The sequence below is a fragment of the Melanerpes formicivorus genome, unplaced genomic scaffold, assembly GCF_026170545.1.
Source record: "Melanerpes formicivorus ecotype bairdi unplaced genomic scaffold, bMelFor1.0.p_v2 SCAF_81, whole genome shotgun sequence".
NCBI lineage: Eukaryota > Metazoa > Chordata > Aves > Piciformes > Picidae > Melanerpes > Melanerpes formicivorus.
Window position 1 is genome coordinate 1,786,842 of NW_027142433.1, and position 13,288 is coordinate 1,800,129.

At 56.8% G+C, this 13,288-nt stretch overlaps 1 protein-coding gene across 3 annotated transcripts; it reads right to left on the reverse strand.

Moving 5' to 3' along the window:
- Window positions 1-780: 780 nt before the first annotated feature.
- RGS4 (regulator of G protein signaling 4) lies at window positions 781-13,056 on the reverse strand. Of its 3 annotated transcripts, XM_068164500.1 has the most exons (8): window positions 12,913-13,056; window positions 11,284-11,416; window positions 8,934-9,010; window positions 8,620-8,841; window positions 5,690-5,794; window positions 4,564-4,625; window positions 3,722-3,888; window positions 781-2,794 (listed from the first exon to the last, which is right to left on the reverse strand). In XM_068164500.1, exons 5-8 carry the CDS (start codon window positions 5,782-5,784, stop codon window positions 2,543-2,545), a joined length of 576 nt encoding a protein of 191 aa, XP_068020601.1. In that variant the 5' UTR covers window positions 5,785-5,794; window positions 8,620-8,841; window positions 8,934-9,010; window positions 11,284-11,416; window positions 12,913-13,056; the 3' UTR covers window positions 781-2,542. The 3 variants fall into 3 exon arrangements, with proteins under 3 accessions (XP_068020601.1, XP_068020603.1, XP_068020604.1); XM_068164502.1 differs by lacking the exons at window positions 8,620-8,841; window positions 8,934-9,010; window positions 11,284-11,416; window positions 12,913-13,056 and adding an exon at window positions 8,304-8,451; XM_068164503.1 differs by lacking the exons at window positions 3,722-3,888; window positions 8,620-8,841; window positions 8,934-9,010; window positions 11,284-11,416; window positions 12,913-13,056 and adding an exon at window positions 8,304-8,428.
- Window positions 13,057-13,288: the final 232 nt, after the last annotated feature.

Sequence of the window (13,288 nt, forward strand, 5' to 3'; positions counted from 1 at the left end):
TTCACCGAATCACAGAGTGTCAGGGGCTGGAAGGGACCTCCAGAGATCATCCAGCCCAACCCCCTGCCAGAGCAGGAGCACCCAGAGCAGCTCACACAGGAACACAGCCAGGCAGGGCTTGAGAACCTCCCCAGAGGGAGACTCCACAACCCCCCTGGGCAGCCTGCTCCAGGCTCTGCCACCCTCACAGGGAAATAATCCTTCCTCCTGTTTCCATGGAGCTTCCTCTGCCTCAGCTTCCACCACTGCCCCTTGTGCTGGCATTGGGCATCCCCCAGCAGAGCCTGGCCCCAGCCTCTGGGCACTCATCCTGCACAGCTTTAGCACCAGCAATGAGGTCACCTCTCAGGCTCCTCCTCTCCAGGCTACAGAGCCTCAGCTGCCTCAGGCTCTCCTCATCAGGAAGATCTTCCACTCCCTTCAGCATTGCTGTGGACTCTCTCAAGCAGTTCCCTGAGGTCCTTCTTGACCTGAGGGGCCCAGAACTGGACACAATATTCCAGGTGTGGCCTCACCAGGGCAGAGTAGAGAAGGAGGAGAACCTCTCTTGACCTACTGACCACAGCCCTTCTCATCCACCCCAGGATGGCATTGGCCTCCTTGGCCAGCAGAGCACACTCCTGGCTCCTGGTCAGCCATGTCCTTCCAGAGTTCCAAACACCTGAGTGAATCCCTTTGCTAAATTACCTCTTGTTTTCCCCTTAGAGTAACCTTGGCCAGTGATTTGCATCCCCATTGCCTACTCTTTGGCTCAGCACACAATGGCATTTCAGAGGGGACTAATGTAAATGTGTTTATTCAGAATGCATTCATCACCATCAGTTAAATCTCAGCACAGTTGGTTTTTGCCATCAGTTATCAGGAGTTGCCTGGAGCAGGGTGGGGAGGGGGGAAAACAAAAGCATAGCCACATGCTTGGCTACGTTCAGAGCTTTAGCAAGCCTCTCCACGTGGCTCTTAGCTGAACATGCAGGGTGGTGTGTGTCAGTGCTGCTGGATAAATACCAAAGAAAGCAAATGTCAAAGAGATGTTGCTCTGTGGGCCTGGCTGTGCCTGCTGCAGAACCACAGCCTCCTCCTGCCGTGTCCGAACCCCGGTGTGGGAGCTGCTGGCTGGGCTGGGATGCAGAGCGAGGACGGACGTCAGGGCAGCGATATCCAACCAAGGAGAGACCCAGGGCTGGGGAGAGCGGCACCCAGGGCCGCCTGGCCGTACCCAGTGCTGCAGAGCAAGACAGCAACGCCCTGCACCTATGCCCTGTGCCTCCAGCTGCAGGTCAGTGCCAGTCCCAGAGCCCCCAGCAAAGGCTGTGCCTAACTGCAGGGATTGATTAAGAAGCAAGCTGCCCTCTGGCAAAGCCCGGGAGCAGCAGAGTGACACCTTCCTCCTGCCATCTTCAGGACACAGCTGAGCTGTGCTGCTGCTGACCTGCAAACTCCAATTACACCAGGAGGAAAAGAAGACATTTTCAAGCACTTGCTGGCAAGGGCCTTCCCTCCCCAGCTGTTGCTGTCCTATGCCCTCACAAAGTGCACCACACAAGCCAGGGCAGGCAAACCTGAACTCAGATGGCACTCCCAGAGCTGGTGATATGCACCTGCCAGTCTGGGAGGCAGGAACATGCTTCTGGTCCACTCAGCCACAGTGTTGAACCTGGGAGCATGAAGGACACAATTACTACTATAGGAAATAATAAAGCTCCTCTCTGCAGAGCCTCAGAACTCTCAGGGCTGGAAGGGACCTCAAGGATCAGCCAGTTCCAGCCCCCCTGCCATGGGCAGGGACACCTAGGGCACACTAGGGCAGGCTGCTCAGAGCTCTAGGAAAGATCCTTGGCCAGCATAAATCAGATGCTATGGAGGCAGCAGTGGCCAGGGGAGACATCTTCCCTGCCTTTGTGGCTGTGGTGACCGAGGGAGGCTCTTTGCTTGACAAGTTTTACTCCCCCTTCAAGAGAGAGTAGGGACTCTTCCTGTCTGATTCCTGTGGTGCAGCACAGCCTGAGTTGTGAGCAAAGGCTGCTGCAGGCTGAGACGCTTGGGAGCTGTGTGAACAGCTAAGGACCAGAGCAAGTCCTTTCCCTTCCCACCAAAGCTCTTCCCAGTTACAAAGGGGAGGTGGCAGTCCCCAACGCTTCCCTTGGCTTCCTCTTTCCCCTGCTCCTCGTCGGGTGTCACACTGCAAGGCTGCCGCTCTGCCGCCTCGTTGGGCAGTGCCGGGTCTGAGCTCGTGCTCCCTCCCAGCCCCTCCTGGGCCGGCAGGGCTCGCCAGAAACGCAGCAGGCACGCAGTGACTGCACCCAGCCTTCCTGTCAGACAGACCCCAGGGCTCCTGCGCTGGTGGGAGTCGGAGGAGGGTTTGCTACACGAACTGAGCCTGGCTTGGGTTACGGATGCTGGCTGTGGCATGACATGGAACACAACTGGGACATTAGACATCTACTGGAGACAGCTCTGTTGCTTCATGCCAAGGAGCGCTTGCGCTGCCCCGTGGGGGTGGCTTTCTGGCGGGAGCCCAGCCCGCTCCTGCCTCGCTGCAGGCTCAGGCACACTGAGAGACGATGTTGGAGTTGCAGTCTAAGGTGTGAGCGTGGCTCCTCTTGCAGCTCTGCGGCGCGCAGCCGGCCCCGGGCGGGCTGACCAAGTCCAGGTAGTAAGGGGACTTGAGGAACCGGCGGTAGGAATCCTTCTCCATGAGGGTGAAGATCTTCCTCTGGGCCTCGTCGAAGCAGGACAGGGTGGGCTCCAGCACGTTGTGGCTCGTCTTCTCCCGTGTGCAGGAATCCAGGTTCACCTGCGGGGGGCAGAGGCACAGCGTAAGCAGGATCCGGCCCAGGAGCTGCTGGCGTAGGGAAGGGGATACCTAAAGCGTCTCCTGCTTCAGCTGCCCTCAGAGGCCACTTGTCTGAATTGGCTGCCTGACACCCCGTGGCCTTGGCAGGACCTGGGCAGCTGGATGCCAAAGCATCTCTGGATGGAGGAGAAGCTCAGCAGGAGCCAGCAGTGAGCACTTGCAACCCAGAGAGCCAAGCAGAGCCTGGGCTGCAGCAAGAGAAGCGTGGCCAGCAGGGCCAGGGAGGGGATTCTGCCCCTCTGCTCCACTCTGCTGAGACCACAGCTGGAGCTCTGGGGCCAGGTCTGGATCCTCTATTACAAGAAGGGTCTGGAGGTGCTGGAAGGATGAGCAGAGGGCTGGAGCTGCTCTGCTATGAGGACAGACTGAGGGGGTTGGGGTTGTGCAGTCTGGAGAGAAGAAGGCTCCCAGGAGACCTTCTTGTGACCTCGCAGTGTCTGGAGGGGGCTGCAAGAAAGCTGGGGAGGGACTTGTGAGGGTGTCAGGGAGTGACAGGACTGGGGGGAATGGAACAAAAATAGAAATGGGTCTAGATGATCCTTGAGGTCACTCCCAACCCTAACAATTGCATGATTCTCTGCTGCCAGAGGGAGTGCCAGGGCAGATGGACACAGCTCTCTCTGCCATGCAGCCAGCCAGGAAGCTCAAACAACTGCACAGGAGCAGCTGGGAATCATAGCCCTCTGGGGGCTTCTCCAAGAGAGTCCCTGAGCAATCCCTTTCTCTGCATCTAAGTTTAGTACAAGTGCATTTCCTTGTTGACCAGCAGAGGAGCAGCACCCCTCCAGCACTGTGGAACCACCAACACATCCTCCCCTTCCCAGCTTAGGAAGATGCTTTTGCCCAAGAAACGCTCTGGGAACGTACCTCTTTGGTTGCCTGCACTGAAATGAACTCATCATAGATCTTCCTGGCCTTGGGGCTGAGCTTGGCTGGTGACTTGGTTTTCTTGTAGTCCTCACAGCTGACCCAGAACTCGATGTTTTCCTCACTGTACTCAGATTTGAGGAAAGCTCGGAAGGCAGCCAGTCCTCCTACAGGGTGATGAGAGGAAATCCACATCAGGCAAGAGGGCTGGTTCCTGTCAACCCTACTGACTTAGCAAAGAATGGGTTCTGCTCCCCAGAGCTGAGCCAGCAGGCACCCTGAGGCTAGCAGCAGGGACAGGTTAGGGAGGCTGGAGTTCAGGCAGGCCCCATGGGGATTGCCACACGTGGCTCTTCAGCTGCCTGCTCCTCCACTGTGACCTGCAGTGTCTCAGCCAGGAGAACACAAGCAGCTCACATGTTCCCAAGAGGCCCCAAGAAGACAATCAATACATGCCACAGAGTCTCAGGCCATGGGAGCAACACAAAAGACATCAGTGTAGCCTGGTGGGAAGACAAAACCTCCCAGGTTCTGCAAACAGCTTCTCTGCTGTTTTGGTCCCTGTTTGACCCACTGTGTGCTGCAGCCTCACCTTCCCCTGCACAGGGGCTGAACCAGTTGCCTTCACAAAAGGGACAGCTCAGCAGTAGGTCAGAGTCCCATTGGTGATACCCTGGGATTATCCTTTTAATCTGTCCAAAAGGTCCTTTCAAAACCCCTCCCAGAGGCCTGCTTGGCCAAAGGAGCTACTGTGTGTTGCTAACAGAGAGCACCCCAGGGCCCCCCCAGGGGCTGCTGCAGCACACAAGCCCCACAGGCAGCAGAAGGCTCTCTTTACTTACTCTCATGGTGGATCAGGTTTTCCAAAGACTCTGCCCATTTTCTGACTTCCTCTTGGCTAACCCTAAATGGAGACAAAGAGGGAGACAGGGGAAAGATTTAAAGGGAGCAAAGAAAGGACAAGTTTGGACTTTTGCTCAGCACCATGAGAAAACTGCTTCCCCTGACTGTTCTAAGAGCAGACAGAAGAGACCAAGAAGGTAAACTCTGCTTGCTTTGGAGAGGGCCTTGGAGACCCCAGATCTAAGCTACAGCATTTCCAGCTTGCAGCCCCCACCACCAGCCAGAGGCTGGGAAGGAATTTGCCTGCAAAAACTGTTGGTGAGTTGGTGTTTATTCTGTGACTGGCTGCATCTTTCCCTGGGGCATGGACAGAGGCTCCAGGGGGGATGGAGCAAAAACTAGGAGTGGGTAGATTCAGATTCTATGCTCACTCTTACAGGTCACATCAGTGACCTTCAAAGGGCTGACCTCTTTAACCTGTCAGGGCAGCAGTAGCTACACAGATGAGAGAGGAACACAGGAGCTAGAAACACACAGGGAACATGGGAATGCCTCCTGCATTCATTCTCCCTACCATACCAGAACACAGAATCACAGAGCTGTCAGGGCTGGGAGGGAGCTCAAGGCTCAGCCAGCTCCAACCCCCTGCCATGGCCAGGGACACCTCACACCGCAGCAGGTTGCTCACAGCCACATCCAGCCTGGCTGCAAACACCTCCAGGCAGGAGGCTTCCACCACCTCCCTGGGCAGCCTGTGCCAGGCTCTCACCACCCTCCTGGGGAACAACTTCTTCCTCACAGCCAATCTCAATCTAGTTTTGTTCCATTCCCCCCAGGCCTATCACTTCCTGACACCCTCACAAGTCCCTCCCCAGCTTTCTTGGAGCCCCCTGCAGATCCTGGAAGGCCACAATGAGGTCTCCTGGGAGCCTTCTCCTCTCCAGACTGCACAACCCCAACTCCCTCAGTCTGTCCTCAGAGCAGAGCAGCTCCAGCCCTCTGCTCCTCCTCCTGGCCCTTCTCAGGACACCTTCCAGCCCCTCCAGATCCTTCCTGGCACAGAGGCTCCAGAGCTGGACACAGTGCTCCAGCTGCAGCAAGCCTGGCCCCAGCTCCTGCTCTTACCTCTGGCTTGAAGATGTTTTCTCCTTTTTGCCCTGGGAGGAGCTGTAGTCACAGGAGTCTGACTTCTGCAGCAGGAAGCCCAGACGATGCTTCATGTCTTTAGCACTGCAGGAAACAATTCAAGCAGGAGATGAAGACAATGATTACAACTCCCCCTGCAGCCTCCTCGGCCACAATGAGCTCCTTCAGCGCTACTCAGCGGCACAAAGGCAGGTCAGGGCCGGTGACTCCAGCGCTGACTTTCCCCCACAGGAGGCACATTTCTGTCGCCAGACAAACACAGCAGAATCAAAGCAATCGTTTTTCACACTCAACAGCAGCGTTTTGTTGCCGGTAAGGTCATCAGCCCAGCGGCAGGGCTGGCTAAGGGGGAGAGGCTGCTGCTTGCCTGCTGTTTACTTACAGGTAAAGGGCTGTGAGGGAAGGCATTGCCCTGCTGGAAGTGTGTCACTTTTCCTTCAGCTATGTGCCCTGCTACCAGTGTTTGGTTCTTACACCCTTACCAATACTTTCCCGCAGCCTTTGCCATCTCCTCACCTCACCACCCAGGTACAGGAACAGCGGGGCCATGCCAGGCCACCTCCTCAAGCAGCTGCCAGTGACCCCAGGCAAGGAAGCAAAGGGCTTGGAGCAGGACCACGAAGTCAGATTAAGTCAAGAGCCAGGAGCCTCAGCACACACTGACTGCAAGCTCCTCCGAGGAGGTGTGCTTAATTTTGTTCTGTTTTCCAGTGTGTGCAGGACAATCCTTGCCTGAGACCAGCACCCAGGCATGCAGCAGCTGGTATTGGTCTCGGCAGATCTCTGGATTTCCTTCCAGTTTAAGAAGGAGAGGGCAGCTAAATCAATGCTGCTGTCTCAGGGGTGCAAGCCCTGGCCTGCCACAGGGCACATCAATAGCCTCGGCAGGAAATTCTTCTCCTGCTCCTCAGATCAAAGCCTTGAAAAGAGCAAGAGGTTGTGCCGCAGGGCTCAGCCCCCTGTAGCTGCTCAGCCTCCCAGCACTGCTCTTTGGTACAGCCATGGCACTTTGTCACACTCCTGGCGATATCTTATCTCTCTGCTTGCTTATGATCATAAATGTTTCCTTAACAACTCCAGCACTGCAACGAGAGCAAAGGAAGCCTATTTTCCTTAGAGCAGGGAGTGTGTGAGCAGGGGCAACACCCAGGCCCTGCCTGGGCAGGCGTGGGGTGCTCTGTGCTGCCAGGCTCGGGCTGCCTGCCCCCGAAGGAGGCTGCTCAGGTCTGCAGGAAGGCAGCAGAGGAAAACAAGACACTGCTGCTTGCGGTGAGCCCTGCAGCTCTCTGGGACAGAGGGATTTTCTTGGGGATCCTGGACAAAGGTGGTTAAGAGATGTTTACTTCTTTTTCTCTCCCCCTTTGCATTTTTTGATGTGCCTTCCCCCCACGCCTGCACACTGGGAAGTGGGGAGGGATATCTTTTGTCATTACTTTTTCAGCACTTGTCTCCAAATCCACCACAAGCAGGCAGCTTTCTTCTCCTGGGCAGGAGCAGGCTGAGCCTCAGTTTGTCTTTTCTTAAGCCTCTCCCATTGCACAGCCGCTGGGAAGCAGCCTCAGGAGCTCTCCCGAAGGCACAAGGGGCCAGAAAGCAGAGGACCATGCAACTGTGCATGGACTGCAGGAGCAGGGAGTTTGGAAGCCATTCTGGGGACCTGGGCCACCCTGCTGGGCATCTCCAGGCCCCATAGCACCTGAAAGGGACCAACACCCCCTTCAGGAGGTCTCTTAGAGGCATGGAGACCTCCTCACACTGGGCTGTGGGACTTGGGAGTGCACAGACTGTGCCCTGCCAGCTGAGGGGTGCCTGGCCAGTACCACGCACACTGGGGTGCAGCCAGATCCTGCACCCACGGCAAAGGCGTACAGCTCAGTCGCTCTTCATCAGCACCACACAAGGGTATGGCACCGTTCTGTGCCCCACGCCGTCCCCCCAGAGCTCTGCACCGAGGCTGCATACAGCCTGACCTGGCCCCCTCACCATCAGCACACACCCGGGGGACACAGCCTGATGCCCACTGGCTGGTGCCGCATCCAGACCCGCGACGCCCTGGGCTGCCCTGCACCCCTCCCCTGCCCTGCCTCCCTCTCCCTGCCCTGCCCGCTGCCAGCCGGGTCCTGCCGGGTTGAGCTCCCGACATTTGTCACGCATTTTGGGGAACGACCCTCAATTTTGTTGACGTTTCATCTGCCTTGCTTCCCCCTCCTCGAGAAAACAGCCAACGACCCAAAACCCAGCAAAAAAGGGGAATTCAGCAGAGGAAAGATGCAGAGGAGAGGAGGAGAGCAAAGCTTGCGGCAAAAGCAGATGACAGGAATACCAAACCAGAGCAACGCCAGGAGCTGCTTGTTTGGCCGATGGGAAGGATGGGTTTGGAGCTGCCAAGGCTCCCTACAAAACCTCCATGACACTCTGCTTCTGCCTGGCAGATAAAAAAAGCCTGGGAGCAATCATTTGTGTCTAATCTCGAGAAGGAAATCAGCGCTGAGTCCGCCGCCGGCGCTCCAGCCGCGCAGCGCAGCGCAGCGCAGCGCGCAGCCTGCCTCCGGACAAAGCAGCCCAGGGGCAGCCGCTCCGAGGCGAACTGTACCTTTTTAAGCAAGTGGCTGGCAGCGCAGCGAGTCCCTTGCACATTTTGCTCCCGAGGTCGGGTCTTGTATTCCAGGACAAGCAAGAAGGCAGGAGGCGGCAGAGGCTGCGGGCGGACTGCAGAATTGGCTGTGGTCGCTGAGCCGGCTGCGCTGCCTTGGCTCTGCTTTTATAGCCGAGCCCAGCCAGCCCAGCAGCGCTGGGTGACCCAGTCAGGAGTCAGCACAGCGGCAGCACCCGGCCCCTTTTTGCCCACCCCAGAGAAAGGGGGTGACGTATAAACCAAGGCAAAGGAGAGTGGGACTGAGAAGCCTTACCAGAAATGAAGCTCGGCGCCCGGCTGCAGAGGTGGATTCTTTTAAGAGGACGGGAAAAGCTTCAGGGGCTTTCCTCTGCTGCTGCTGCAAAAAAAGAGGTGGAACAGCGCAGATAAAAGCTGGAGGAGGTTTTCAGAGGGACACAAATAGCAAGAAGGGGCAGAGTATCTGTTCTGAGCTTTGCTGTTTCCTCTGTTCATTTCCCCTTCTCTTCAAGGCAACCTGGGGAGAAAAAGGGACGAGAATTTTGAACACAAAACTTTCCCACAATCCAAACACAGAGGAGTGCTAAAGAAAGAAGGATGCAGATTTACCAGGGAAGTACCCAGGCAGATGAAACTGTCCTGTTCAGTTCCACAGGCACGTGGATGTGTGTGTGTCTTCACTGAGGCTGGAAAAACAAACACAGCCGGGAAAACTGAGGGGTATAGAGCTACTGCAACAGAAAATGTGTGTCCTGGCATGCACCCAGCTGGGAACAGCTCAGGTGCTTGTGTAGGAAAAGGAAGACAGGAGGTGGACAGCACAGCTGCCTTATGTATGTGTGTGTATGTATATAAAATCATTGAACTGTCAGGGTTGGAAGGGAGCTCAAGGCTCAGCCAGCTCCAACCCCCTGCCATGGCCAGGGACACCTCACACTACAGCAGGTTGCTCACAGCCACATCCAGCCTGGCTGCAAACACCTCCAGGCAGGAGGCTTCCACCACCTCCCTGGGCAGCCTGTGCCAGGCTCTCACCACCCTCCTGGGGAACAACTTCTTCCTCACAGCCAATCTCAATCTCCCCATTTCTAGTTCTGCTCCATCCCCCCCAGTCCTATCCCTCCCTGACACCCTCACAAGTCCCTCCCCAGCTTTCTTGGAGCCCCCTGCAGATCCTGGAAGGCCACAATTAGGTCACCTGGGAGCCTTCTCCTCTCCAGCCTGCACAACCCCAACTCCCTCAGTCTGTCCTCACAGGAGAGGTGCTCCAGCCCTCTGCTCATCCTCTACCTCTGCAGTGCCTTACTTCTCCATTTGCTCCTAATCAAAAGACAGACATTAGCTCTCCGGACTCTCTGAGTCCCTAAGGGAAGATGATTAATTAAAGTAATAGGGCATAATTGTGCCTGTCTGTCCAGAAAGGACTTTGTGGCAGTGTGGAGGCTAGTCTGGGTTAGAGGAGAAATCTAGGAAACATCTGAGGGGTTCCTTGGTGGTGGCTGCACTGGGGAGAGCAGAGTAACTCCAGCTACACCACTTGTCCTCTGCCCTTGGAGGGTGCAGGAAGCAGTTGCCTCTCTGGAGGGAGGGAATGGGATGATATTTATTGAGCTGTGGCTCGGCACAGCCTGTACCATGGCTATGAAGGAGAGGAGAGCTGCAGGCAGACGGACATGCATATGGTCTGCTGCACTTCAACACTTGCTCCCGCTGTGAAATAAAGAAACTTCAGTTCAGCAGCAGGCTGCCTGCCCACACTACCCACTGCTGTGCTCCCTCTCCCCAGGAGCCTTTAAATGCTTTGCCCACAGCCCTGCAGAAGCTGCAGAGTGAACTTTTCCCTCTGGTGTCTACAACTAGCAACACAGATGAGCCAAATCCCAGTCCTGCTTACCTGCCTTTTGCCATGCTGCATCCCCTCAGATCGTGAACTGTGCTGAAAGGAAATGCTCTAAGTGAACTTTAAAATGCTTCTGTATGAATGGGTTGGATGTGAGGAAGAAGCTGTTCCCCAGGAGGGTGGTGAGAGACTGGCACAGGTTGCCCAGGGAGGTGGTGGAAGCCTCCTGCCTGGAGGTGTTTGCAGCCAGGCTGGAGGTGGCTGTGAGCAACCTGCTGTGGTGTGAGGTGTCCCTGCCCATGGCAGGGGGTTGGAGCTGGCTGAGCCTTGAGGTCTCTTCCAGCCCTAACAATTCTGTGATTCTGTTGAGGAATATGACAAAGCCAAAAGGCCAATGGGGGGGGGGGGGGGGGGGGGGAAACCAACCAAGCCACCCCAAACTTCACTAATTAATTAATGGGTAAATATTTAGTTACTTCAAACCCATGTGATGTTGTCACTGTTCCTGCAGCACGGTCATTAAGTGACTCAAGAGCTGAGCTGGCCAGCACAGTCAAGGTGTCTGCAAGCTCTAACCCTGGCAGCCAGAGCCTGACCTTGTGGCCCAGGAAGGTCCCAAAGGCTGAGGAGCACTGTGCAGAGCACAGAAGTCCTGCAGTTTCTCTGCCAGGTGGTGTGTGACCAGCTTTAGGAAGGTCACCCTCTCCACGGACTGCAAGCACCGTCGCTGTGGGGCTCTAGTGGCACTCACGTGCTGGTGGTGTTAGCATGAAGGCACCACCTGCATTTCCCAGCTTCTGTGTGAGCAGGCTGGAAGAAGACATGTCTAGCACTGCCATTGCAGCAGCAAGCCTGGAGGGCTGTGCAAATCAGACCATCCTCCCTGGCCTGGGCACGCAGCCTCCTAGAGCTGCTGCAGCTGAAATTTTCCATTTTCCAGTTCATTAGCACAGGCTGCTTCAGTCTGCCCCCCCCATACGAGGAGGCTGGGGGCTGTGTGTGCTGCTGCTCCTCTAAGCTGTGCTTCCCAGCTGTTGCAGTTTAGTATCCTTTTAGCTGCTCCAGCAGGTCCCCAGTCAAAACTGCAGCCTTCCATCTCTGCAGCCTTACATCTCTTACCCTTCGTCTCTTCTGCCAGGGCACAGACTGCGCTGTGCTCAGCACCGAAATCTCCTCCTCCTCCTCGCCAGGTAAGGAGGCAGCAGCTCCTGCCACTTCTTATGCCTCTCATGTCCCCTCAGGCTTGCTTCACCTGCACCACAGAGGAGGCAGCAATGAGGGCGGGCAGGGGGGGCTCCGTGGCAGACACATCTCTGGGCTGTGTGGTGCTTCGGAGGCACCCAGGGGCTCACTGAAGACAGCATGACAGCAAACGTCTGTGGTTGCCACTGTGGCATCTCTCACCCCCCACCCACTCATCCCTGCTGCATCCTCAGCCCTGCCTCCCCAGGCAGCTCTGGAATGGAGCTTTCCCTCCCACCATGGCAGCTCGGGAGCGCCGTCAGGCAGGCGTGCTCACCCAGCCCGTGTGGGATGTGTCCCCTGGCTCGGCTGCAGCCCAGCAGCAGGCTGTGGGAGTAGGCAGAGAGCACAAGGATGCTGCTGTGGTGGTCACTGCCCAGAGCTGAGCCACTACAAGCTGTTGCCCTTCCAGCAGCTGGGGCTCTGCCTTCCCAGCTCAGAGCAGTGTGCCAGGGGATGCAGGAGGAAGATGGCTGCTTCGTGTCACTGGGGATGGAGGGGCATGACGTGGGAGCTGGGAGGAGATGCTGCCAGGCCAGAGCCTCTCCTGGTACTGCTGCCTTCCCTGGGCTGCCTTAAAGAGGTTGGCAGGGGCCGACTCTTTCTCCTCTTCACATCTCACAAAGCAAGCCAGACACCCTGGGACTGGGCTTGCAAATCACCTGGGTGCACAGGGCACCCAGTGGGCAGAGCACTCCCCAGCTTTCTCATGGGCATCCCCATGCCAATACCTCTGGCCCCTGACCTGCTCTGCAGAGAGCATTGGTGAGGAACTGAGGCAGCTCCCACACCCTTAAGAAGCACTGCCCAGGGTGATGCTGGTCCCTGAGGCTGCAGAAGCCCTGTTGAGCAGCTGTCCTGGCAACACTGCTGCCCACATGAGCAGCCCTGGCACTGAGCCCTGATGTGGGGAGGGGTCCTGGAGTCCCTGATTTCTTTCTCCTATACTGCAGCCCCAAGCACAAAATCCCTTCCAGTGCAACCGCCCACCCTTGCTGTCCTCTCCAGTACACCCACTGGTGGGTAAGATTTCCTTCCAGTAACAAGGGCTGCATGTTCTCCACATCCATGTGTGCTTTGAGTGGGTTACAGCTAATGAGCTGGGAGCAGAGGGCCCTGGGAGGACCGTTTGGGTCTGAGTCTGGATGAATCAGCTCAGCACGTGCCTGCGCCTGACACCCCATGCAGCCGCGCTTCCCGTCCCAGGCCACTGACTGCGGCCTGACCTCTCAAAAAGACACATGGAGAGGCCACCCTTGTCCCCCCAGAGTCCCCCAGCCAGCCCTGGGATTTCCAGGAACGCTGTCCCACAGCCTGGCCCGAGGAAGTCATTCTTTCCCATGTCTCTGCACCGCGCTGCCCGGCTTCAAGCGTGACGGCAGCCACGACGGCAGCCACGGCAGCAGCCCCAAAGGCAGCCTTGGGGGACGGAGCCTCTCTTCCCAAACCAGCCCTGACAGGGGGCTGACTCACTCCTCTGCCACTTGATTAGCTCAGTTAACTCACATGGAAACCTTCTCAAGGGGATGCATCCCCAGGCTGACCCAGTCACCTTTCTTCTTCTCTTGGATGAGGCAAAGATGAACTCCTGAAGCCAAAGCAGCTTTGGTTTGTTGCTGGAGTTTCCTGTGAGCTCCTCGAAGTGATGCTCTGTAAAGGTCACCACACTCACTCAGCATGGTCCTGACCCCCAGCCTCACTCAATTCATGCAACCCAACCTCCCAGGCACACAGCTCTCCCGTGCTCTCAGCTCATTGCTGCTCACACACACCCCACACACGCCTACAGCTCCAGGGGATGTCTGCCATTTCTGAGTCCTTGGAGAATTCCCAATCACTTTGGGAGTGGGTGGGGTGGGCTCTTGGTTAAGCTTTGGTTTGC